The 26,797-nt window shown below is 45.5% G+C and overlaps 1 protein-coding gene across 2 annotated transcripts in view; it reads right to left on the bottom strand.

The window, feature by feature from the left end:
* LOC102372858 (cadherin EGF LAG seven-pass G-type receptor 1) overlaps positions 1–26,797 on the bottom strand; it is a 176,585-nt gene that overhangs the window by 1,590 nt on the left and 148,198 nt on the right. For both annotated transcript variants that reach the window (XM_025193545.1, XM_025193547.1), the window contains 11 exons: positions 25,103–25,303; positions 17,087–17,261; positions 13,654–13,766; positions 11,564–11,643; positions 10,054–10,180; positions 8,054–8,179; positions 4,731–4,867; positions 4,241–4,344; positions 2,901–3,068; positions 1,328–1,570; positions 648–912 (listed from right to left, as the gene is read on the bottom strand). In XM_025193545.1, coding sequence (XP_025049330.1) covers positions 648–912; positions 1,328–1,570; positions 2,901–3,068; positions 4,241–4,344; positions 4,731–4,867; positions 8,054–8,179; positions 10,054–10,180; positions 11,564–11,643; positions 13,654–13,766; positions 17,087–17,261; positions 25,103–25,303 — 1,739 coding nt within the window. The remainder of the gene's footprint in view (positions 1–647; positions 913–1,327; positions 1,571–2,900; positions 3,069–4,240; positions 4,345–4,730; positions 4,868–8,053; positions 8,180–10,053; positions 10,181–11,563; positions 11,644–13,653; positions 13,767–17,086; positions 17,262–25,102; positions 25,304–26,797) is intronic.

Below are 26,797 nucleotides of genomic sequence, written 5' to 3'. Positions count from 1 at the left end.
CCCTACAGCTCTCAGCCTTCTACCTTTTCTGTGGGTGTTTTTCATGGTGGTTGGTGGGAGAGGATAAGGATGATGGCTTTCCCTGTGCTTGGACCCATGCCTAGACTTCCTTCCCCAGCTTCAGCGTGGGCACTCCCTCCAACTGGTTGGGAGCTGCTCCAGGTCTGGGAGGTAGGGGATGGAGAAGGGCAGAAAGGAAGCAGGGAGAAGCAGAAACAGGGTATATACAGTTTGTAGCTGCCCAGGCCCAGTGCAGCTCTCCGCTGGCTGGAAGCTGTGCCAGCACTGCAGCTGCAGATCAAGGGGCTGGGAAAAGTAGAGCAGTGTTGGCCCAGGGAAAGCCCCTGCCACTGATGTGCCAGCAAAGCCACTTGGCCTGCATCAGACCAGTGCCAGACTGTTAAAGGTTGCCAGCTGCTGGTCTATAGTACATGTTTAGCTGTAACATGTAGAATCGTTGAGCAGGCTTCCTATGGCTTTGTTTTTCTTTTTCTATTTTGTGAGATGCCAAGTGGTTGAGGGCTGTGATCCAATCGCCTAAAAAGTCTAAAGTGAAAAGACTTGTGTGGACGTCAACTCAGGGCAAGGAAGTGAAGGGTAAAGCCAGTGATCCTGGGCAGTGGGCAAGCTGTCAAACAGGCACTTACTCAGAATCTGAGGTCTCTGCATTTACTGTTCCCACGTGGACGTTCATAGCCATCCCATTGAGCTGATCACGAGACTGTTCTCTCCGTGGATTTTTAATCGTCACCCCTGTGTCCGAGGGTGAACGCATCCCATCATTTGTGCCTAAGGCCATAGTCCTGGATGAGATTGTGGCTTGATTATAATCTGACAACTTTTCCCGTAGTCGATTCTTCATATTCTTGTCCAGCAGAGGGGGAGGGTAGGAGACTTTATTTTTTAAGATACCTATTACAGGAAGAAGGATGGAAAAATTATGAGTTTTAAGCACACCAGTGACGTCTTCTCAATCAGAACACATTTAAGAAATGTCCTTTTAAATCTCTTTACTTTTTGTTTGTCCCCAAAGCCCTGACCAAGCCAAAAAAACATCCCTGGAGCTACGGGCTCTCTGGAGACACCTCTGGTTATATAGGCCAAAGCCTGTTGGAAGGGTATTCCTTCCCTCCCATGTTTTGCTTAAACATGAATCATATCCAGTGGCCCACCTTGGTGAATGCCTCTCTACCCCTCATCCCCAAATCTTACAGGAGATTACCAGAAAAGCTACTAGACTCGGTTAAGTGAGGAGGAATTTGGCAAATTCCTCAGTGTCTCCCTGTAGGAAACTTCAGCTGGAGTCTCTGTGGGTTGGCTGTTTTACCTTTCCTCTGTTCTGGCTGCTGGTTATTCTGGTGGGGCAAAGGCCTGTTTTCTTTCTGCTGCCCTTCATTCTCTTTGTCTTGAGGTGCTTCACTGCTGCGGTTCGCTTGGTTTTCCCCATGGAGCTCCACATTGACCTTTGTCTCCACTTTCAGTTTCTGTTTGCCACCAGGGTCCTCCCCATCGCTTCCCGTTATACACTCTGTGGGCCAATATGGTTTCACATGGTTGGGTATGGAATCAACTGCAATGCAAAAAGACACTGGCTTGAAAAACACTGTTTGACAATACAGTTCTTCCCTCCACTACTGCCTGGCTGCTCTTATTCTTTGGAGTGGTTTTCTGTTGATAGCTGTGGATCAATTGTAAAGACACCCTAACCTGACCTTCTGCCTTAAGGCTTCTTCATGCCAGTTAAAAATGTTCATGTTGGCAGCAATTAAATGAACATTGCCCAAAGTGGAGCTCTGGGAGGACTCTGTGTCCAGAGGCCTTCCTGGAGTACCTTGTCACAGGCTCTTCTTTCTTCCCTAAGGGTCTGGCTGTGTTGAAAACATGGCCTTACCATCTCCTCCCCACAGTTTGAGATGTGTTGCACCCAAGAGGATGAATGCACAAAGCAGCCACTATGTTTGAGGTAGTCCAGGGACAGCAGATGGGTTGTACTGCTGGCCACGATTGCTAAAGAGGCAGTGTGGAGTTCCTGGCACCCTTCCCCACAGTATGCGGGGGTAGTCTAGCCTTGAAACAGAAATGGTTTCATACTGTTCTTGCTAGCAAATTCCTCTTTCTACAAAGTGATGGGAGGTGTGGGCACTCAGATGGTAGAATGTTAAAAACCCACAGGTAAAAAAACCTGCAATATTAGTAAAAATCTGCAATATTAGTGCAGCTTGTCTCTTGGAAGCCAGGAAATTGTTTTGTGTGCATGAAGCAAATCCTCACAATTGCTTTTACACTTTGCAGAACTGTCAATTTGCAAGGTGATCACATAATGCTGTATGACACCGATCAGAGACTTATTTTAAAGAGCTGAATGGAAAGCTATCACCACCATTTTAGCCAGAGCCCCAGTGCTAGCTACACTAGTGAATGAGCTTGTCAAAAATGCTCTCCTAAACAAAAAAGTACTCTGAAGCTCTGGAAACTTGGGTGAATATTGGCTGTACAGGCATCAGTTTAAAACCTGGGAGACCTGGGATAGGTTTAGTTAAGGTTTACTTTGTGTCTGACATTTAGAGCTACTTGAGCAGTGCCATTTTCATCTGCTGGGGTTTGTGGACAGTTACAGCTTTGCAGGACTGCAATGTTAACTGCTATTCTGCACTGGTATTCTAAGTAGCTGGTGCAGACTTGCTCAGATATCCTCTGTTCTTGTATTCACTCACTACAGGGGACAAACTCCTGTAGGAGAAAGAGCTCCAGGAGACAAGGATCTCTTGACCACATCAACAATAACACAACAGACATGCAGCTCTATACTGTCTTGGTCCAATCTGTTGCATCCACTGCTCAACTGATTTCTTTTAATATAGGAAAGGAAGCCATTCTGAGAACCTGAGCAGTAGTCCTACCTTTGGGAGTACTGTGAAGAGGGCCACGTTCATTATTTTTGGAAGTAGCTGTGTTCCATTTCTTTGCTGTTTGAATCCCATCTTCCTCACTGTCTGATGAATGGGAGGAGGCATAGGAACTGCTATGTTCATCAAGAGACAGCTCACTGTCAGAATCAGAATCATGGTCTACAGAAGGTGGGGGGGTATCAAGAAACACAGAAATTAGCACCTGACAGGTGGTCATGTAAACCCATCTGCCAAATGAACAGGATGAAAGAAAGATGTTAGAGACAATGCTCATGGACACCATACAATTCTGTTGCTCACATGACAGGTGAGATTAGTGTACTGATGCAAAAGTCTGCATTTGAGGAAATCCCATGAAACATGGCTGCTAATTATAGGCAACCAGGCAGGACCTTTTAGGCTAAAAACAGATAACCAGTTTGAGTCACACTGGAACATTTTGTGCCACATCAAATCCAGACCTTATAGACAGCCAAACTCAATGTCCCCCATTAAGTACCTGTAATTTATTCAAATTAACATTTTTTCTTGGAACAATTGCAACTAATTCACCTTAATTGCCATTGAAGTCTAGTGTGTAAATGGCTGTGCCATATCTGTTTTGGTGCGGGTCATACCGCGGCCTAATCAGGGCCGCATCACACTGGTTGTCTGTTTTTAGCCCCTGTATCCTATATTGTTAGCTCCTATGGTCCGTGAATGTTGGCAGTGTTTATGCATTTTCTGTAGAATTATGGAGCAATGAGAAGAAAGAGACGGAAGATCTGTACATAACTTAAATGGATACATGGTACACACACAGATCCTCTAGCATAAAACACTGAGAAAACCCAGAAGTGTCAGAAATATGAAATATATGCTAACAAAAGAATACAGCAAAAGCCTTAACATCCACATGCTAAATATAAACCAAGCGAACCTGAGAGATACTCCTCAGTTCAGTACACAAAACGCAGTGCGGTAAAGGAAGACACTTCTGCAAGCTCTTAACCATAAGATTTTCAACTAAAAGGCAAGTAAAAGAACCTGTGCACAACTTATGAAAAAAAAGAATCCAGAAACAGCTCTTTGTCAGGTGTGGCAACCGGTCACAAACAGCCCACGATACAAAAAGATATGTGCCTGTGGCATTCTCGCTCTAAAACACTGTCTTTGACAAAGATACTTGGTAACTATGGCAACCCCATCTAAATTGTGCCATTACAGCTATTTGCACTGAGAAGGAGAGAAAGCAAGATGCAGATGCACAGTATCCTTCTGTTTATACTTAAGTGCCAAGGAGGAAGAAATCCAGGTGTAGTTCAAAACAGTTTTCAAACAAAGTCTCTTACCATTGGATTTTGATGGATTCCTATGAAAAATGGAAGAATCTACTTCTGTATGACCAGCTCTTGCTTGACTTGAAGACCCACTGAGCTTATGAGCAGCTTCGTCCCTTAGAAAAAATAAAAAGAGGGGACAGATTTTGGTCAATATGCTATTAGCAAAAAAACTAGACAGACAGAGACAGATTTAAAACTCTGCTCTGCACTGTCACTTGTATCACCGGAGCAAGCAAGCTGCATGGAACTAATAGGGAAAATGCTTTTGCCATTCCACTCTAATTTGAGTTCGTACTGCCCGCTACAGTTGCATGCAAATGAGAAGAACAGAGGAAAATGCAAAGACAACAACCACACAAAGCAAAACTGCTAAGACATAGGGAACAAGCAGCATTTGAACCAAGACAATTTTGTTTTGTTTTGTTCTGTTTCAAAAAAGCCAGGAGAAAGGAAAAGTTAAAGTAAAGGCCTGAAAGCCGTGCACCCGCCACCTGATTACCTGAGAATATAAGCAAGGTAGCTATTGTGGCTCTTGGCTGACCTGACGGTGCTTTCTAGGGAGACAGTGGATTCCCCAATAGTTGTACGATACATATTTGGCTCCTCTATATATGTGTTGTTACAGTTCAGAGAACGCTGACAAAAAAATAGCAGTAGTGAATGACAACAGTTAAAACAACTTTCCTTTAGCTACCATCAGGAGGAGAGAACATGGCAGCTGGAGAGAATAAATTGTTAGTACAGGGGCTGTTGACCAGGGGTACCTGAGAAGGCCCTAGGGGGTATGCATCAGTGGGCGGGGATGGCGTGCCGCCACGCACCATCTCATGCTGCTGTGCAATTGCAGCCTGCCCAGACACGAGGGAGGGGGAAAGTCGCAGGCAGTGGCTGCCACTGCTCTGCATTCAGCGGTGTGCCAGTCCTTCCCCCAGCCACTCCGCATCTGGCTGCCAGAGGTACACTTTTCCAAAAGGTTGAAAACCCCTGTGTTAGTACATGTGAGTTTAAACTGCTTCTCCCAATAGGTAATAGTGCCTTTCATATCTCATGCACCCCAGAGTTTGAGTGGCCTGAACACAGGACTCAAGTGAGAACTTCCCAAGTTATAATCCCAGCTCTGATACTATACTACTGCAGTATTTGAATACCTTTGAGTCAGTGTTAACATCTGTCACGTGTGGTTCGATCGTATATCTCCCCAAGAGGAGAACTGAACATGCGGTGCAGGGGTTGGTTTGGAAAGGCTTTTATTCTGTCTGTGCTGCTGTGTGTGTGTTAGAGACAACAGATCTAGGATGTGCGCCTCACATTTGAAGCAGACGGTACTGAAGTCTGTGATGATAAGCAACCTTTCATTTTTGAATGCGTCTGCTCCTTATTCTCAAGCTCTGACCCTCAAGAAATTTGTCTCATGCAAAGATGAGATTTATCCTCCTCATACACAATCTGACTGCACCACAATAATGGAGTCATTAACCACCATAATCAGAGTGTCCTGCCAGGGCCTGGCCACTCCCCCGCTCAGCTCAGTACTGTGGAAGGAAGGGAGTGCTGCTCTAGCACCCCCCTGCTTCTAGCTTGAGCCACAGCAGCCATGTGCCTGCATGTCTGGGATGCCTGTATGGTTACAAAGTGATTTAGCCTAGCCAGGTTAGACTAACCTGCAAAGATTGAATCAGTTCAGACTCAGGCTTTTTGATAAACTACCAGTTTATCTAATGGATACAAGTAGATGAGAGAGAAGACCAGAGCAAGAACTGTCATGGACTCCACAACCCCACCTCTGGTCCATTGGCAAAGGTGCACCTGCTCTTTGGCTAGATTCATAGATGCTAGGGTTGGAAGGGACCTCAATAGATCATCGAGTCCGACCCCCTGCATAGGCAGGGAAGAGTGCTGGGTCTAGATGACCCCAGCTAGATACTCATCTAACCTCCTCTTGAAGACCCCCAGGGTAGGGGAGAGCACCACCTCCCTTGGGAGCCCATTCCAGACCTTGGCCACTCTAACTGTGAAGAAGTTCTTCCTAATGTGTAGTCTAAATCTGCTCTCTGCTAGCTTGTGGCCATTATTTCTTGTAACCCCCAGGGGTGCCTTGGTGAATAAAACCTCACCAATTCCCTTCTGTGCCCCCGTGATGAACTTATAGGCAGCCACAAGGTCGCCTCTCAACCTTCTCCTGCGGAGGCTGAAGAGGTCCAGGTGCCCCAGTCTCTCCTCATAGGGCTTGGCCTGCAAGCCCTTAACCATACGAGTGGCCCTTCTCTGGACCCTCTCCAGGTTATCCACATCCATCTTGAAGTGCGGCGCCCAAAACTGCACACAGTACTCCAACTGCGGTCTGACCAGCGCCCAATAGAGGGGAAGTATCCCCTCCTTGGATCTGTTCGTCATGCATCTGCTGATGCATGATAAAGTGCCATTAGCTTTTCTGATGGCTTCGTCACACTGCCGACTCATGTTCATCTTGGAGTCCACTAGGACTCCAAGATCCCTTTCCGCTTCCGTTCCACCAAGCAGGTCATTTCCTGCTAGAACTAGCTAGAACTGCAAGTGCTCAGAACACTGAAAATCAGGCATGCGGGCCAAAATCTGCAAAAGCACTTGAGCACCCAGCACGCATTGAAATCTGGGTGCCCTAAATCACTCTTGAGGATCTGGGTCTTAATCTGTCTGCCTCAGCTTCCTACCTGTATAACAAGGGTAATGTAAACAACCACCCCACTTTATACACTTACAGGAGCTCCTTGGGAGGTTTGTGCTTGCTACCACCAGGCTCCCGCTGCCACCACACCTGCGCCCCCCTCCCAGCTGCTGGGGGCACTGTGTTCATGAACGCAGTGCCTTATTCGCAGATTTCGCAATTTGCAGGGGATACGAGAACGTATCCCCCACGAATGGCGAGGGTCACCTGTACTAAAGAGCTAGAAAACTGCTGAAAAATAATCAGTTTAGAAGAGTGGTGCTCAAGCTTTTTCCCTGGTGGGCCAGATGGTCCACCTGTGGACCAGTGGTCTTACTCTGGTGCTCAGGGTGGGCATGATGGGCACCATCTGGCTGCACACAGAGGTGCGGGGGGCAGGCTTGCCCCAGAACCACCCTACAGGGAAAAAGAGCTTGACCAGCCCTGTGGGGAGGGGGGGAGGGCATGGTCAGGCCCTGACCTGGCCCCACAGAGGGAAGGGGCATGGTCAGCCCCTGGCCTACCTTCACAGAGGAAAAGGGGATGTGGTCCAGACCTGATCCAGAAGCCACAGTGTGAGGTGGGCGGCAGGGTGCGTGGCTTGGCCCCATGGGGAAAGGGGACATGGCCAAGCTTTGATGCTGCATAGGGCTTGGGAATTTGGCAGGGGAGAGGATGGCTGTACTAATGGCCACCGTTACCCTGCCACAAATTTCTGGACCTGTGTGGAATGCTGCAGGCCAAATGAGATGGCTCTGTGGGTCGTAACTGGCCCACAGGCCAGAGGTTGAGCACCCCTGATTGAAAGCAAAATACATAACTACAATTCACCTATGCAACCTCTTCTTTGAACTCTGTGAGAATAAAATTACAGTTCTTTGTAAAACTCCACACTGTAAGCATTTGCACAAAAAAAAACTTGAATGAACTAAATGGGCTCTAATAGCTTCATGATGCTACAGTTTACTCAAAATGATTTCCTACACTCAAGAGTCTTGACTGCTGTTTTTAAATAGTCTTTTGGAGAATTGTTGTAAGCTGGGGATGGAATTAATCTTTTTGGGGACAAGTAACAGCCTAGAAATATATTTGAGCTAATTTCTATTATAACAAAAACACCTTTCAAAACTTTTTCTTACAGTTAATAATGTAGCTCTTGTTGCAGTAGAGTCATCTGGAAAAGGTTTCTTTCCAGTTAAAGTGTTCTTCAAGTGCTTTCTGACTTCTTTGTTAAATATACAGTGGAAGAAGAAAATGAAAAGTCCCTGGATTGAGAGAGAGACAGAGAGGGAGAGAAGTACAAGATTTAACTGAAAAAACAAGAGGAAAGTTGTGCACATTTTCAAACTACCTCCTAATTCCAGTATGCTGTCCATGCTTTAATACAAGCACTCCACCACACTGGCAAAAACTGTAATGATCCCTTCATATATTTCAGAATTAAGATTTTTGAGTTTGTGCTCTGACTGAGAGTCCAAATACTAATAAGCATGCTGGAACCTATCAAAATATCATAGCCAACAATGAGAGACTCAAGCATGGGAGAAGTTGGGCACTTAAAACTAGTAGAGGCCATTCTGCAATCTTTCTTAAACATGATCCCTTGTGCTGACACCCATTTGTTCTTTGAAGTAGCAGTAGCTCCTGCAACCAGTCACTGTGCACATTATTCTTGTTCCTGGCAATAATACTGTTACCTGTGATAGGGCTGCTCTTGGCCAGAACAGGGTTATACATTAATGGTGCTTTTGCAGCACACACATACTCATTGGGGACCAGCTGATGCAGCTGCCAAATTTGTTGCTTAGTTGGGTTGCAGGTATGGTGCTTTAAATTTACCACTTATGAAGTTTCAGTAATAGCAATGTCCCAGGATGCCTGCATTTCATGCCTGCAGCCAGGTCAGTTTTACTAAGACTAGCATTAAGCTTTAGGCTCACTTTCTAAATATTCAGTTGGTGCAGTCCCATTTGGCCTCAGCTCCAAGGGATTATTCATTAATAAAATTATATGTCTCTTTAGTATATAAAAGTTCAAAGAAGCCAGTGATGTGAAATGTCATGCATTGTGGTGGCTCTCCAGGTTAGTTTAAGGAAAATTCCAGCTTCTTTGCTCCTCCTCCTCCTCCTGATGGCTTGTATCATAGATCATTTTATTTTGGTTCCCTCCCAAAGATCTGAAAAGATTTAAAATGAATTTATTCCATAATGGAGTGATTGCAACACAGACAGTGGCAGTACAAGTATCCCCCCTACACTGACATACCCTTCTGCCTCTCCTCTGACCTGGAAAAAAACATTGTTCATCGCTACATTCAGCCTGTTGCCTCTCTTGCAAGCTGGTAACTAGACATGAACAAGGTCTGTTTGTAAATTGTCCACCAATTTATTTCAGACAGGCCAAAAGATGCTAGTAATTTTTGGTTACTCCATCCTGGCTTACATTCAAATCAATGACCTGGATCCTGAATTTCATTAATATTTCTGCAGGCGCAGTATAAATAATTGTACAGTACATTATTAATGAGCTGATGTGTGTATCGTGACCTTCAACATATTAAGTTTGCTGCTGAACAGCTGAACTATCCCTAACTTAGTTTGAAAGTGATGTCTGACTCTCCAATAATCTTTCCTATGGATCTATAAAAACCTTAAGCTGTCCATGTTGAATGCAAGACACACCATTACTCATAGTGCTAGTAAAACACAGTATTAACACATCAATGTTTGTTTGTTTAGTATTTAAGTGATGGTCTCAGGTTTGAGGTTGTCTCTGAGGTCAATAGCATCTTTTTGTAAGTAGTTTAACTGCACAGTATGTTTGTCTGTCATGAATTCCAGTATGAGAACATCTGGACCAAAAGAGAACCACTTGGTTAGAAAAAAAAGGTGCTGTTTATTAGAGGGTGGTGGTAACTGTTTGCCTCAATGAAAAGAATTCCCCCTTTGAGACAAGTCAGTGACAAGAGCTGCACCTAGGACATCTCATCTTCTTGGGCTGCAAAATTCTGAGTTTTCAGAGCCAAAAGTCTTAGCTTACTACGAGCTTATCGTGTAGAGAGGAGTACTGAAGAGAGAGGACTCTTTAGCCTGTAGCATATTATGAATATGAAGAAATGCAATATGAAGGCACAACTTACCTGCAAGCAGCTGAAGATGGCAAAGAGATAGTGAAATGTCATGACATCACTGTTCACTGCCATCAGCCCCAGTAACCATGTGGCACTGATCAGCAGCAAGAGGAGGAAAGCAGTTCGCAGCACAGAGCTAAACACACACAGATAAAATCATTCACATTAAGACAGAAAAATAATAATATAATATAACGCGGCCTCACAATACCCCAGACACCAACTAACGTACTGAATTTCCTGAAATCTCAGGGCCACAGTTGCTATGTAGTGCATAATCCTGGCTTTGAGAGGGTGCATAGACTAGTGAACTGATTATGGGCATTTCAAACAAGAAGTTTGGAATCGTTTCCATCACTATTACAGACACAGTTGATTGGATCTTAGAACTACAAATCAGACTGGGAACCCTGTCTCTGCAACATTATCTGTAATGTGGCTTAAAATATGATTTTGCCCTGTGTACATTATCATTTAACAAGTTCAGCATTTTTTCAAGGAAAAATGGCTACTGACATTCCCATCAGATGGAAGTCAGTTTCATTTAATACATGGTTGTATGGGACTATATGTGCACAAAGACTTCTATTGGCAAAGGCTATTTAAAAAAAAATACAGATTGAGCCAAATACAACCTGCTACTGGATGGCATTTAGACTCTTCATTTGCAGATATTAAAAGAGAAACTTGCAAAGAAGCATTTGTTTGTTGTTTCTTAAACAACTCCCAGGTCACTGTTACAGACAGCCAGAGAAAGCCTTCTGAATTCCCAAGAACTGCTGTCTAAGCCATTATCTAATCACATTGTAGTTTATAGGTAAATTACAAGCTTTGGATATAACAGAACTTAAATAGGAACAGCTTGACAGAAGCTAGGAAACTCAACGAGTTTCAGCTTGTTAAGTCCCTCAGTCCATTCAGCGTTGGGTGGGGGAGGCTGTTCTTCAGCAGGGTGGGGCAGAGATGTTGCCTTAAAAGACCTTTGCTAAGACAGCAAAAGGGAAGAGCACCCCTGAAGTCCCTGAAGCAAAACCATGGATCTAATGGCATATGAGGGAAAAAAGGGGAAATTTCTCTCAGCCTCACATCTACTGTGATCATAAATATAGCTTGAGGTGTCTGCCTATACCTGGCTCAAACACTGTCAGGCTGAGAAGGTATGCTGCAGTAGGGAATTTCATGGAAGACAATGGTGAGAAGGTTTGGGGTGGATTTGAATGGGTGTCTTGTAGAGCAGTCAACAATTCATCTTTTCCCCTTTCTTTCCTATCTACACCCACTTCTAAGCTACCCACCCTAAGGAAGTTTTTCTACAGAGCCAAGGAGAGAAGGATGGGGATAAATGATGGCACAGAGACTTAACCTTTTCTGTCAATGCAAACTACTCCCATTCTGTTTCCTCAGCCACCCTGTTTCCTTCCCTGCCTTCTTAGGTTCTCTTTAGAGGGGTGTGGTCAACCTTTTTATTATCCCTGGCCAGGAACATTTCTTTCAGTCTGAGCTTTGCCAGCAAACTTACGCGACTCCTGTTTTTTCAAATGAACGTTGCCTTCTTCTGCAGGATGCTTTTACTGCTAGTATAAAGATGACAGTATTTATCTGAAAGGGAAATTTAAATGACACCATGTGGACCTTTTATAGAATTTGACTGAGCTCAGTTTTCACGGACGCAGGAATATTTTAACATAGAAAGGTCTGCTTTGCAAAGGGCTTTCCTTTTAAGTTACAGGTTACTTCATATTCCTAAGATGCCCCAGCTTTGAGTCAACATCCATCAGGGACCTTCTTATAATTCTCTCTCTGAGATTCATTATATCACTCTGAGTTACAAAGTTACCCCAGACCAAACAGAAGTTCACTGTTGGTTCCAGCGGGGAAGGAAATTTAGGTGTGGGCTGGGAGCCTGCAACTGGGTTCCACTAGCAATGGCCACAGCTCTCTGCCAGTGCTTGCTGTTTTCAGAATTGGAGGGAGAAAGGCAGTGGAGGGAGCTTGCTCTTGGGGCTGAAGGGTAGGGTGGGTGAATTGGAGCCCTTCCACCTTGGTGGGGGGGGCCTCCAATACACCCAATCCACGCTCCAGGGGCAGCTGAAAAAATTGCAGACTGAACTCCTGGACATGCAATGAGGAGTCAGATTTTCACCTGATCAGCCATTTTTGAAGCTGTCTGTAGCCATGCACTTGTGTTTGGTCCCAGCTATAAACTACTTTCTGTTAGAGGGGCACTGATACATTGGCCCAATATTGGATCAGCACCGATATAAAGAAAATTGACTGTATCAGAAATCGGCCTGATATGGCCAATAATTTGGCCGATAAATGGCCTGTGCATGTGCGCAGCCACAGCGCAGCATGTAGGTGGCAAGGAGCACTGCCAGGCAGCTTGGAGAGCTGCGTGCAGCTGGAAGTCAGGTGTGCTGGAAGGGGAGGGGGAAGAGAAGAGGTGTGGGGGGCGCAGAACAAGGCCTCCGTGGTGAGGGAGGAGCGGGGCTGGGGCAGGGACTGGGGCAAGTGCTGCCCAGCCAGGGTGGGGGCAGGCGCAGGACGGAGCCATGGCTCATCCAGAGGGTGCGGGGGGGAGGGGCAGCTCCCACCGCTGCGTGCCACTTGTCCAAGAGCTGCTGGTCCAGCAGCTCATTCGGCGCTTGTCTGCTCGCCTGGTGGCTCCCATTGCTTGTCCAGGAGGGTTTGGGGGGAGGGATGTGCCTCCAGATCTGCACGGGGCAGGGTGGGCTCTTCCCAGCGGGCTGGGGCTGCACCGGGCAGGTGGCAGCAGTGCCGGGAAAGGGGGTTGGGGGGACTACAGTGAATTTTGGGGTGGTTGCAGCCCCCCCTGTAACTCTCCCAGTGCCACTGCTGCCAGCCCTGCATGCAGCCCCACCCTACACAGATCCGGGGGCATATGCCCCCCCATGTCTTCCCAGATAAGTGGTGGGAGCCACCAGGCGAGTGGGTGAGTGCTGGATGAGCCACCAGACCAGTGGTTCCCAGACAAGTGGCGCGCAGTGGCAGGAGCCGTTCCCCCTCCGTGCCCCACCCCGTATGAGCAGCGGCTCTATCCCACACCCACTCTGCCCTGCCCCGGCTAGGGATTACTTGCCCTAGCCCCAGCCCCACTTCTTCCTCACCATGGGGCCCTTGATCTGTCCCGCTCCACTCCCCTTCCCCTTCCACCACACCAGACTTACCAGCTGCACGCAGCTCTTCAAGCTGCTGGGCTGGAATTGACCCCAAAAATCTACATCAGTGGACCCCCACTTTCTGTGGCCAGATCTGGCAAAAAATGTCACTTCTGTCTGCACCCTAAATGAAACCCTCAATAGGGTGGTAGGAAAAAGTAGAGATGATGGGTCTGACTATGTAACTGTTACTCACATGAGGAACTGAAAACAGTGCCCTACTGTTAGACTAGCTCATGTGAACTGTACTTTCTCACACAAGGGATGCCAAACCGGATACAAAAATTCAGGTTTAAATAATCTTATAAATAGTTTTCATATTTCATAGACATTAGGGCTGGAAGGGACCCTTCTAGTTGGTGGTATAACAAAAAGACAGAGGTAGTAATAGAGAAGAGTTAGTGCAAGATGCAAGCTCCACAATACTTACTACTACAACAATCACAATGGGCCCTGCAAAACTCCAAATAAGGGTATCATGAACAGACAGCCAGCAGAAATCAGGGTTCCCATATCCCTCTGGATCCAGGCCCACAGCAAGTCCTAAACCACAAGAGATAAAAAGACAGCAAGAAAGCATTGTGATATGCTTTGTACGTGTACCAAGCCACATGAACAAATATGGTTAGAATCCATCTGGGCAATGCATAATGATAATGGTACAATGTGGTTATTAAATCATTCTAGAGACTGAAAATTAAACATTGAATTAACCAGTTTCAAAGTCAGAACTTAAAACCAATTCCTATTTCATATTAAATGCGACCAATACAGTTTGCAGTCTGCTGATTAATACAAAGTTTAGCTATAGTGTAATGTTAACACTGGAGAGTCTAGGGTTGAATTTGAGCTACCAACTAGAGCAACTCCAATTTAACCTATCTGTACTGTATTTTAACTGGAGTTACCCCAAACTTGGGTTAGCCAACCAGAGTTAGCCACCATTTGGGTGTTTTGCAGTCTAGGCATACCAAAGCCTCTGTGTCCATTCAGTCCTTGCCCCCTCTGATCAAGATGCTTATAACAGCACCAAATTGGTGGGCTATCATGTGATGTTGAGATCTGTCCATGTGGAAACGGCTGAGATTCTCAACTACTACATTTCATGTAGAACACTGCAGAGCTCGTCTTTCTAAAAAATACAGAAATTCATATCGATCAAAGAGGCATTTGTCAGCTATCATATGGTAAATGGACGACTACCCATTGCTTAGGCAATAACTGCAGAGGCTGTAAGCATTTCAACACACGATAGTCCTGTTCACTTCAGTAGAACTACTTTTGTGCTTATAAACACCTTGCTGAAATGAGGCCTTAAAAGAAATTAGGCAGAGCAGGGTGAAGGTAGCTCCATTTCACCCTGTTTGTTTAAAACCAGGCTCAGGGCCAATGTTCACATCTGGTACAGACTTATGAAAATTCAATTGTGGCTATCTGGCAAAGGGATGGCTAGGGGATACATTTTCTGTGCAGTGTGGGATGAAATAGAACTGCCCTCTCCCCCTTCACTATGATTGGTCCTTGCACCACACACTTCAGCCGTTGCTTTCCAGAAAGAATTACACATAAGTTATTAAGGCACCATAAAATATTTGTATACAGAAGTAATTCTGCAGACACCAGCCATTTTCTAGGACTCAAGTTCCCCATTAGTGAGAACTTAACCATGATTTGCCCAAACATCTGGCTCTAAGAATAACTGGCAGACAGTAAAAGTTGTTTCACTCTCCAAATCCTACCCTATAACCTTCTAATAAAAGAGGGGCTAGCTTCAGCCTGGTTTAATTTTTATTGAAGTCAATGGTAATTTAAAGAGTACTTTATCCAAGGGTGGAATTGGGTCGGGGAATTTCATATAGGTGGCAAGGAATCTTAATAGTTCTCAGTTCAATTCAATTATTCTCAACTGCCCCAACAAGGATTGCCAAAATATTTAAGGAAACCAAGACAGAACCAGTTAGGTCTACCCCCTTCTCTGAGCATAGTTATGTTCTTCTACATGCACAGTAGACCTCTGGGGACTTTCCACACCCTTGGAGGTTAGGGTGAGATCTGCTCCCTTGTGAGAAAACTGCCTGGGTTTACAATGATATAAAACAGCTGTCATGTACTTGATTCTTTTTTGCAATGACTGTTGCTACAGAGATGCAGGTGCTCAGGTAAATGTGTGTGAGATTAACAACAGATCAGCACTATAAAATCCTAACAAGTAAATGCTGTAAACCCCCTAATTTAGAACAGGATAGTATTAGATTATTTTTAAGCCACTGACCCACTCTTGGATTTGGTTCACTTATATTTGGAGCCTCAAACAACCAACATGTACTTTAAAAATCTATTACACAACTCCCAAGATCTCTAAATTACAATGATTCAGGTGTACTTGTGCAGGGGGTAATGCTAGTTAACTGAAATGTGTTTAGAGGCACCAGAATGAGCCAGCAATTTTCCTACCATATACCAAAAACAAAATATGCATTTGCTACAATATATGCAACTACATGAGGTATTTCACTGTGTTCCAGAGTTCTCAAAATCAATAAGCTGGATAGAGGGGCAGAATCATGAAGTTCTAATCATGAGTAAACCAGAGGAAATGAACAGCCCAATGTATAATTAAATCCTAGTTTCTACTCACCCTAGTTTCTACTCACCCTGAGCAAAAGGAGTGAAAATTAGACTGCTATGAAATGTAAGCTCAGGCTAACAGGGACTAATGTTGATTTGGTGACTAGACACAGTGGCCTGCAGTGCTAAGGGAACACGTGAGATCAGCCTCCTACTTGCCTGCCAGTCACACGTGCAGGATGATGCGTTTCCCAAGGAACACATTTTCACACTTTGGAGTTCTGACACCCCGTGAAATCAAACATGATTCATGGTGGCTATTCATGAACCGTGCCCCTATTTTGAGTCATCACATTACCTATTATTTGTAGTCAATCTGCTGGCAAAAATGTCAGCTAAAATGTTTCATTAGTCTGAAAGATTCTAAAATGACAAATGCAATTGCCTATCTAAAACAGGGAATGTCTTGGAACTAGGAGAATCTTCCTGCTATCTATTAGATGACTAGATAAAAGCAATTCCTCTTCCCCCCTGCCTCCCCAGCTTTTTTCTCCTAGAGGGCTGTAGAAAACAAACCAGCCCTAGAAAAGACATCTGTACTACACAGAAAAAAATCATATGTTTGGAGAAGTCTCACTCAGAAAAATGAGTGCCGTCTGTTCCCATCTGAAGACCTTAAAACGTCCGCTATTAATGACAGTATTTTATCTGCAAGAATAAACCCAATGTATGAAAAAGTATTTAGTGCCTGATTATTTTACATATTAACATAGATATATCCTGAAGCATTTTAAACAAAAACAAATGCCCCTAGCTCTTCTGTAAAACTCACTCTCCCAGTTTCTTGTGTGCTTGTTTCAACATTATTCTATGTACTTAAGGTAATGTTTCACATGCCTGACTGCAAAAATGGGCATTATTAGTTTCTCTGTGCAGGAGGAGCAAAATCGCTACAGGTAAAGTAATTACAATACATATAATGTTGTTCCTGGGCAATGCTGAGGCATCTTGTTTTCATTTAAATTCAGTTATGTTCATACCACTGTAAACATAAGCAAATTGTTTTGGTTTGGCAAAAGGCATCTGGTGCACTGATTTCCCAGGTTCAGTCTGACATCTTCTTGCTTACTTTTCAACCTAGGCTTGATAAGGAAAGCACGTAATCACATGCTCAACTTACTAGGCACATTCTGAATTGCTCTCTTGTATAGGGCTTATAAGTGGAAAAGGGGAAACAAAACAAAGGTGTTTTGACTTTCCAGAAGTGGTGGCTTCCCATTACCTGTTTCCCTTACCTGTTATAATGGCAGGAATTCCCCAACCCACAACATAGTAGAACCTCATATGTCCAAAATTGATGTTCCTCACTTCAGTCAGCATGCGGTAGATGTGAAGTTGCTCCACAAACATCCAGGCAAAGGTGCTCATGTAGAAGTAGTGCAGGAGGATGGCTATCACGGTGCACACAAACTGGGGAAAGAAAAATAACACTGCTGTTAAAGCTGCTCCTGTTGAACTACCAGATGCTGTGATGCATGGAAGACTGGATCTTCGCAGCATGCTAAAGAAAATCCTTGTAAGATTTTGAGAGGATAATACAGTAAAACCAATTTAATTGTTTTTATCCTGGTTCTGGGAGGTTCAGCAAAACTGTTCATATTATGAAAGCCTATATTTTTAGATTATGTGGCCTGTTTCAGGTGATGATTGAGAATTACACCTCTCAATCCAACATGTGGTCAAGTATTATACTCCATTCTCCAGAACAAACTTCTGAAACTAACATCTTTGTACATTTGATGGTTTTTACATTTAGGATTCACAAGCCAAATGGAAGTTAGGGGTCAAAATGTTTCTTACCAAGGCCACACATTGCAACCTCTGACATTTTGTTGTATTTTGATTCAGAGGATCCTCCAAATCCTTTTCCTAGCATTGGTTTTCCTTGTACAATAGCAAAAAGTTAGGTGAATTCAGCAAAGTTACCATAGGAATGTAATCACAGATGGGGTCAGGGCTTTCAGAAGAAGACTGATCTCTATTTTGGTGCAAGAGAAACTTCCCAAGAGATGTATTCTACCTAGAGTCTGATACCACTTTTAATGCTAGAGTATATTTCAGTAGAGAATTTACTGTTGTGACCAACATCTTTCCTGTGTGGTTTGTGGCAGCTCTCACTGTATCCCCAGGCAGAGAACAGCATGTGCAGCAGGGTGTTTCACTTTGGTAGAGTTTAGTTTTGTGTTAATATCTGCTGTCAGGAGATGCAATATTGAAGATGGGTCCTTGTACTTGAAGGAGAAGGTGGTAGGGTTTGTGATAGCCCTAAGTATACCAGGGTCATAGTATGAAACTAGGAAATTATGGATAAAATCAGTGTGTTGGAAATTAGGCCTAATTAGTGGACAGGATGGATGATCTATTTCATCCTTCATGCCCCTTAAAAAGTTTTTGGGGAATGAGAACATGGGGTCATACGAGGTTCCCTTGACAAAGGTTAGGGGGTCTTTTGCTCTGCTTCAGAGACTCTGCCGTTCACTGGTGAACCTCAAGGATCCTCTGGGACAGATGCCACTACACCATAGAGGATGTCTGAATTAGCAACAACTGCAGACTTTTAACATGCAAGATCCTACAAGATCCTGCACCCTTCACTGGGCCTACCTTTCCAGGTTTAGACTATTTGTGCTCTGTATATCACAATCAGTACACTTTCAGAGACTGGCTATTTTAGCATGTTTGCATGGGTCTGAGTAGGCCAGACCCTCTGATTCAGTACTCTCTGTCACATTTAACTGTATGAAGTTTAGTGACAGGGTCATATCAATACCTTTGACTTCCTGGTGCCTTTATACATTGGTGAAAATATAACCTATAAAAAAAACAAGCCTTTTGTTGTATTCATGTAGGTGTGGTTCTTTATTTGCTTCTACTGGCATGTCTCTGTGTGGGCTGCACTGAAAATTCCACCTTTATCAGGTAAGGAACAAAGAAAATAAATCATTTCTGTCTATCAGTAAGCTATGGGGGATTAAAAACCTCTCTCTCCAATGTGATTGTTAATTTACAGAAACCCATAAAGGCCAGGCTCAGCGCCAAGCACCTCAGTATTATTTGTGCTCCAACATTTTTTCTTTTGATGTTCAGCAGTGCATGACTTGCTAGACAACTCTCATTCCACACAGACAGATGAATCAGTGCCTCTATCGCGCACAACTTTCCCGTCTTCCCTGATTCTCAAATTTGTAAAGCTGCAGGGAGTGGCCTTACCTTGTACAAAACTATGTTCCCCAACTTAGACTTTTCAACATGGCGTAAGTTTAAAGATGTTACAATACCGTATAATAGGTGAAGGGCAAGGGGAAAAATTAAGAAGGCAATCATGTGGCTGGCATGTTGATACAATAGGTCTTGCAGTATAAAAATGGTAGGGAGCTGAAGAGAAAACCCAGAAAATACCACTATTGTAGCAATAAAGTTTGTGAAGTAACCTGATAAAATGTGCTATTTTACTTGTTTTACATCAATTTACTTGGCAGTTTATACTAGAAGTTCACAGAATATAATTGCAAATGAGGAATTATCCTCAATTATGTTGTTTCCACTGAGGTGCCACAAGGAACCGGTTTTTGTCCCATGCTATTCAAAATCCATATTACAGATTTGGAAGAAACATAAACCTGGTGCTGGTAAAATGGAGGTGACAACAAATGGTGGTACAGTCTTTTAAGTATGGGGAAAATTCAGTGATGCAGCCAGGCCTGGATCACTTGGTAAGGTGATCTGGACAACAATAAGTCAAATGCAAGGGCAGCATTTACGAACAAAGGACACAGGTTGCACTTTCAAGACAAAAGACGGTGACCTGGAATGCAGACAATGAAAAGGAGTAAGGTGAAGTGACCCAAGTGAACATGACCAACTCTCAGTATGATGCTGTAGCTGAAAGGACTGGTGAGATCCGTGGATGCATAAACACGGTAATACCAAACAGGAGTGGGGAAGTGGCATTACTATATGCAATAGTGAGACAGCCCCTGGAATGTGGTATCCAGGTCTGGCATTCACATTCCAAAAGGAAGTTGAAGCACTGGAAGGGATTCAGTTAAAAACTAGAGAGCAATCTGAGGTCTGGAAATATCACTTTCTAGTGAGAAACATGAGTGGCTTAATTTATCCACTGAGTAAAATGTGCCTTGATCAAAACCTACGAGCATCTACATGGCAAAGAGATTTCTGATAGTAGAAGGCACAACACAGATCCAGTGGATGGAGGCTGAAGTGGTATAAACTAGGACTGAGCCACAAATTTTGAATGATGAACAGCATTCCTTGAGATGTGGTGGATTTTCCATCACTTCAAGCCTTTAAATCAAGGCCAGATATATAGCACCAACAGAAATTATGACCTTGATGTAGAAGGTTGTGGGTGAAGTCCTTTGACCTGCTGTATATATGAGATCAGATTAGATCAGTACTTCTCAACCAGGGTGCTGCATTATTTGCATCCACACCTGCCACTGTTGCTTCCCAGTCCATCCCTGCACTTACTTCCTGGAAACAGGTGCACAGGGCAGTTTATCTAGCAAATCTAATACAGGCAGGAACACCCCCCTCCTGTTATAGTTGATTCCCGGTCTGGCCCTGTATGCTCCTGGAAACTGGGGAGCTGATAAATCCAGAAAAGTTATGGCACAGTGTTGTAAGCCTGAAAAGGTTGAGAACCCCCTGGGTTAGATAAATACAATGGTCCCTTCTGCCCAAGAAGCCCATGAGTCTTTTCCTTTTTTTCCCATGAGCAAGGGAAGTTTGTCTTGTCTGTTGTCTCATTTATTAAGATTTAGAGTAAAGTCTGTTTACAAAGGAATGTTTCTACTGGATTTTTCATATATTATTTGTAGAAACATTTCTAATGGTGTTTATTTTTTATCAAGACTTGTCTGTATGCATTGCAGGCAGAAGGTAGAGCAAGTTGACACCTTAGAGACTAAGTGGTTCAAAGATGCTTGACCTTTCAGAGGCAATGGCGTATTTCAGGGGATTCAAGATCTGGCCTGTAAGCCAGATCTGGCTGTGGAGCCATATTATCCAGCCCATGGGGCCTCCCCACAAGTCCAGAAATTTGGTGACAGAGGAGCAGTGGCAGCATCAATTGCTTCAGCTCCTGGAGCCGCAGCAATTAGTGCTGCCATCACTCGTCTTGCTGCCAAATTTCCAGACTCGTGAGAAGCCCCAAGGGCCAAATGAAATGGCCTTGTGAGCTGGACTGGGCCTGACTGGGCCTGTGGACTGACCCTGCACACAGGATTAGGCCTGTGGACTGGCTCCACTCCACTCACTCGGCCTGCAGGGCCAGATGAGTTAGGCACCATTTGCCTACTTCATGATATGCTTTTCAGTGCTTCTTATTCCCCACCTATATTTTGACTGTTTGTTTTTGTAGAGTATAAGCTCCTTGGTCCAGTGATCTTGGCTTCTGCCTATCTGCATTACAGAAAACAACAACTAAAAATAACAACTACTAGCATGGAGTACGAAACATGAAAACATCACGTACACTCGCAGTTTCATTCCAGCTTTTGTGACACACACAATGAAGTGAAGAAACACATAGTGAAATGACAGCAATATGCATGCTCTATTGTTCCAGGTTGGCTGATCTCGTACGGCGAGCTTTAAACTAGACTCGCCGGGGGAGGGGGCTGCAGGAAGACGAGGAGACGCCATCAGGGCAAGGGGTGCAAAGGTAAGTAATGGGGGTCTTGCCATCAGGGCAAGGGGGGCAAAGGTAAGTAACAGGGGTCCTGATGGTCTGGCTAATCAGGGGGTGGGGGGGCACACAGTCTTGCAAGGCCTTAAATGCCTGTACACCAATGCTCGTAGCATGGGGAACAAACAGGAGGAACTCGCCCTCAGAATAGCTAGTTCAAATCCAGATGTCGTAGGGTTAACAGAGACATGGTGGGACTCATCCCATGACTGGGCAGTTAACACTTAAAGCCATGTTCCTTATTCTGGCATGCCTGTGGGTATCAGGGGGGGGGGTGGGACTTTATGTCAAGGAGCACTACACATCCTCTGCCAGCAGTATGGGGTCAGGGGAAGGGCGAGCTGAAGTGCTCTGGGTCAAGATCCAGGGGGGGCAAGGCGAGAGGGATTTGACGGTGGGGGTCTATTACAGACCCCCCAATCAGGAGGAGGAGCTGGACAGGGAATTTTCAGGCCAGCTTGCGGAGACACTAAAAGCAAGGGATGTAGTTGTCATGGGCGATTTTAATTACCCGGACATCTGCTGGGAGGAGCAGTCAGCCGGGACGGACCGCTCCAGGAGGTTCTTGGCCGAGTTGCAGGACCTCCACTTGATTCAGGAGGTGCACAGTCCCACCAGAGGAGATGCTCTGCTGGACCTGGTCCTGGCCGCAGGCGACGACCTGGTAAGAGGCCTCCAGGTTCTTGACCACCTGGGCAATAGTGATCATCGCGTGCTGGAATTCACCATCCAGCGTAGAGTGTCAAGGGCCCGCAGCAAGGTGGTGGCCCTAGACTTCAGGAGGGCCAACTTCAGTGAGATGAGGAGATTAGTGGGAGAGGAACTGGGGTCCTTGAGGGCAGAGGAACTCAGCGTCCAAGAGGAGTGGTCGTTCCTTAAGGAAACGATACTCGGGGCCCAAGGGGTGTCCATCCCGACAAGAAGCAAGGCGGGCAGGAGTGTCCAAAAGCCCCCCTGGCTCACCAAGGGTGTCCGGGAATGCCTGCTTGCCAAAAGGGTGGCGTACGCCCGGTGGAAGGGGGGTGTAATCTCCAAAGAGGAGTATACCTCCTCTGCTCGGGCCTGCAGGCGGGCTGTTAGGAAGGCCAAGGCGGAGATAGAGCTCGGATTAGCGTCCAGGATTAAGGATAACAAAAAGTCCTTTTTCAAATATATTGGGAGGATGAAGAAGGCGCCGGGTAATGTGGGGCCCCTGCAGGATATGCGGGGCAATCTGGTGGTTGCGTCAGAGGATAAAGCGGACCTCTTTAACCAATTCTTCACCTCCGTTTTCTTGTGCAGGGACCGGGACTTCCCTGCTGTGATAGAAGCCGGACGCGAGGGGATCGCCTTCAGACCTCAGGTTGGGGAGGACCGGGTTAGAGAGCTTCTGGAGGGGCTGGACGCGTTCAAGTCAGCGGGTCCGGATGCTCTCCACCCCAGGGTGCTGAGGGAGCTGGCTGGGGTTATTGCAGGGCCCCTGGCACGGCTCTACGAGCGATCGTGGTGCTTGGGCCAGGTGCCAGACGATTGGAAGGTAGCTAATGTGGTCCCCATCTTCAAAAAAGGGAAAAGGGAGGACCCGGGCAATTATAGGCCCGTCAGTCTTACCTCAATCCTGGGGAAGCTCTTTGAGAAGATCATCAAGGAGCACATTTGTGATGGGCCGGCATCCGAGATGATGCTCAGGGGCAATCAGCATGGATTTATTAGGGGGAGATCATGTCAGACCAACCTGATTGCCTTTTATGATCAGGTCACAAAGGCCATGGATGCAGGTGTCGCGGTGGATGTAGTCTTTCTGGACTTCAGCAAGGCCTTTGACACCGTCTCTCACCCCATCCTAATTAGTAAACTAGGCGACTGTGGCATAGATGCCTACACGGTCAGATGGATTGCAGATTGGCTGAAGGGTCGCACTCAGAGGGTGGTGGTGGATGGATCATATTCGACTTGGGGGGAGGTGGGTAGTGGAGTCCCTCAGGGCTCGGTCCTGGGCCCTGCGCTGTTCAATGTCTTCATCAGCGATCTTGATGTTGGGGTGGAGAGCAACCTGTTTAAATTCGCTGATGACACCAAAATTTGGGGGGAGGTGAGCACGCTAGCAGGGAGAGAGAGATTGCAGAAGGATCTGGATAGGTTACAGGGGTGGGCAGACAGGAACAGGATGCGTTTCAATACGGACAAGTGCAGGGTGCTGCACTTGGGTAGTAGGAACCAGCAGCACACTTATAAGATGGGGAGCTCCCTACTTGAGAGCACGGAGGCGGAAAGGGATCTTGGTGTCATTATTGACTCCAAGATGAACATGGGCCGACAATGCGAGGTCATGGTTGGCAGGGCTAACCGGACCTTGTCGTGCATCCACAGGTGCATCTCGAGTAGAGCCAGGGAGGTGATCCTCCCCCTCTATGCGACGCTGGTCAGGCCGCAGCTGGAGTATTGTGTCCAGTTCTGTGCGCCCCATTTCAGGAGGGATGTGGACAACATGGAGAGGGTCCAGAGGAGGGCCACCCGCATGATCCGGGGACAACAGGGCAGACCCTACAGTGAGAGACTGCGGGACTTGAACCTATTCAGCCTCCACAAGAGAAGGCTGAGGGGGGACCTGGTGACCGTCTATAAACTCACTAGGGGGAACCAGAAGGGTTTGGGGGAGACGCTGTTTCCCCTAGCCCCTGCTGGCATAACAAGGAATAATGGGCACAAGTTGATGGAGAGGAGGTACAGATTGGACATCCGAAAAAACTACTTCACAGTCAGGGCGGCTAGGAGCTGGAACCAACTTCCAAGGGAGGTGGTGCTGGCCCCTACCCTGGGGATCTTTAAGAAGAGGCTGGATACTTACCTGGCTGGACTCATTTGAGTCCCGTTTTTGTTTTTAGGGTGAGTGGTTTTGTTTGTGTTTTTGGGTTGTTCTCCCGCCCTGGCGGGGGGTCGGGCTAGAAGATCTATTAGGTCCCTTCCGACCCTGAAACTATGAAACTATGAAAGCACAACGCTAGGCAACAGGTTTCCTAGGTCTGTCTGTGCTCAGTAATTGGCTTCTCCAGTATCATCATATGAGCATGGGAAGCACCCCATACTTGAACAGCACATGAAGTTGGCAACATGCCTCTAGGCACTGGGAATGCCTATAAAAGAGTGCTTCAGAATAAACTGTTGCAAGCCCTACTGAAGAGACAAAGCAAGGCAGCATGTAATCTGACAGAAGTGATGGAAGAAATCAGTATGTTAAGAAGGTGTCTGTTAGTCTTGAGAATGATATCTGGAAATATTATGTTTGAGTCCATGTTGTCTGGACCTAGCTAGCAGGAGTATAGTTCTGTCTAATAAAACAATTCATTGCTCTCCACACAATCAGCACTGTATATAAAAAAAAAAGGTGTTGGCTTTATATTTAAAAAAAAATTCCTTAAGGGGAAGAAAGGAGAAAAAAAAAAGCGAAACAGATAAACAGCTGACATTTTCAACAGGAACACCAGATTTAAAGTTGTACAAATGCTTGGGTTTGGTAGTAATATGCCAATTGGTATTCCAGAAGCATTGAAGTGGTCCTTACCGGGTTTTCCGTCTGGTTGATTCCAATAAGGAAGACCAATTCAGAGAAGAAAAGAGCTGCCACCAGATTTTTGTGAATGCTATGCAAGTTTGAGCGCAGTGTCCGGATCAGAGCCAGCAGTATAAATGTCATCAACAAAGCCACCAGTGAGATGGATACAGTCGTGTAAGTGACTATCTTCAGAGGAAGCACCTCGCCATTCTGTGAAGTGAAAGATTAAACACATCTGAGCGAATCCTACATTTTAAAAGGGATTCAGGAGATTCCTTAGAAAAGTGAGCCTTTTGGTTAATACACAATCAAGAGATTCTCTGTGGAACAGATGGAAGTTGGGGCAACAGTGACTCAACCGCTTGAGCAGGAACAAAATGTATCATAAATAAGCCCTTTTAAGTGTTAGGTTCAGGGGATTAAAACTATAAAACTTTCATTAAGTCTATTTCAAACCACCTAACAGGTTCTACTTTGGTTTGGATTTATAGCTTCCTGAAGAAAATCAGTGTTAACAGGAAATAAACAAATATGCCAAGACAAACCTCCTCAGGATATCAAATATAAAAACAAATCCTTTGTCAAATGGACATTTTCATAGTGTTTAACATGCTGTTTTTCAGCAGACAAGTGTGATTTTGTCCATTGTGGAGGATAATGATGGGAATTCAATTAAAGTAAAAGGCATACTTAATCACAGCTAGTCTACAGTACAGATATCTTCAGGAAGCGTGTGTGAGCCTCTTTCCTTGATATCTTATGCCTATGTTGCAACTAGTCTTCGTTAGTTTTGAGCAGAGATCCTGGTTTTCTCTATTTATTTCTCTAGTCACAAATTCTCTGATAAAAATGGCAAATTCTCTAATTAAAAACCCCCAAATCTGCATGTTTCCACAGTTAAAATGAAACACCACTATAGGTATAAGTATTGGTTGAACACGAAGTTTTATTGATATATTTACAATTTTAAAGCAAATTGGAAGCCTACCAGTGCCTCAATCATTACAATAAAATAAATTCAAAATACCTATACATTTTTGCATTTGATTTTGTATTTTTATTATGGAAAATCAGAGCTCCCCCTGTACCCTTTGCTCCCCCTGTCCCTGGCTGTCTCCCCTGCTTTATGGCACTGAGCAGCCTTGATATACCGATGCCCTCCCCCTGCCCATGCTGTTGCCCCTCACTCCCGACCCACAGCCCCCCAGCACTGCTATTGCCCCTCACTCCCTACCCAGTCCCCTAGCAGCTGCTAGTGCCCCTCACTCTCAACCCACAGCCCCCCTGCCCTGCTGGTGCCCCCACCCTTGACCCACAGCCCCCTACTCCCAGTGTGAGGAAGGGAGTGGGTGTGTGTGTGGAAGGTGGGGTGTGGGCACTGGTGATACATGGGGGGTGGGGGGGGCTGGGGAGACATAGGTGATGTGACAGGGGGGCACGGGGAGCACATGCCCCCCCAAGGTTACTGTGCCCACAGTGGGGTGCAGGACTGCAGCCAGGCCAGACCAGCTCCAGGCAGGAGCTGTTTCCATGGCCCAGCGGGCAGGACCTGGCACAGGAGGGAGTGCCATGCTGCCATGGTGAGGTGTGGCAGTGGTGGCAGTGCAGAGTTTCATAGATTCATAGATTTCATAGACATTAGGGCTGGAAGGGACCTCGGAAGATCATCAAGTCCAGCCCCCTGCCCAAAGGGCAGGAAGTCAG

This window comes from Alligator sinensis, unplaced genomic scaffold (assembly GCF_000455745.1).
Source record: "Alligator sinensis unplaced genomic scaffold, ASM45574v1 scaffold1061_1, whole genome shotgun sequence".
Taxonomy (NCBI): Eukaryota; Metazoa; Chordata; order Crocodylia; family Alligatoridae; genus Alligator; species Alligator sinensis.
This window is presented reverse-complemented; position numbering and strand designations above follow the sequence as displayed.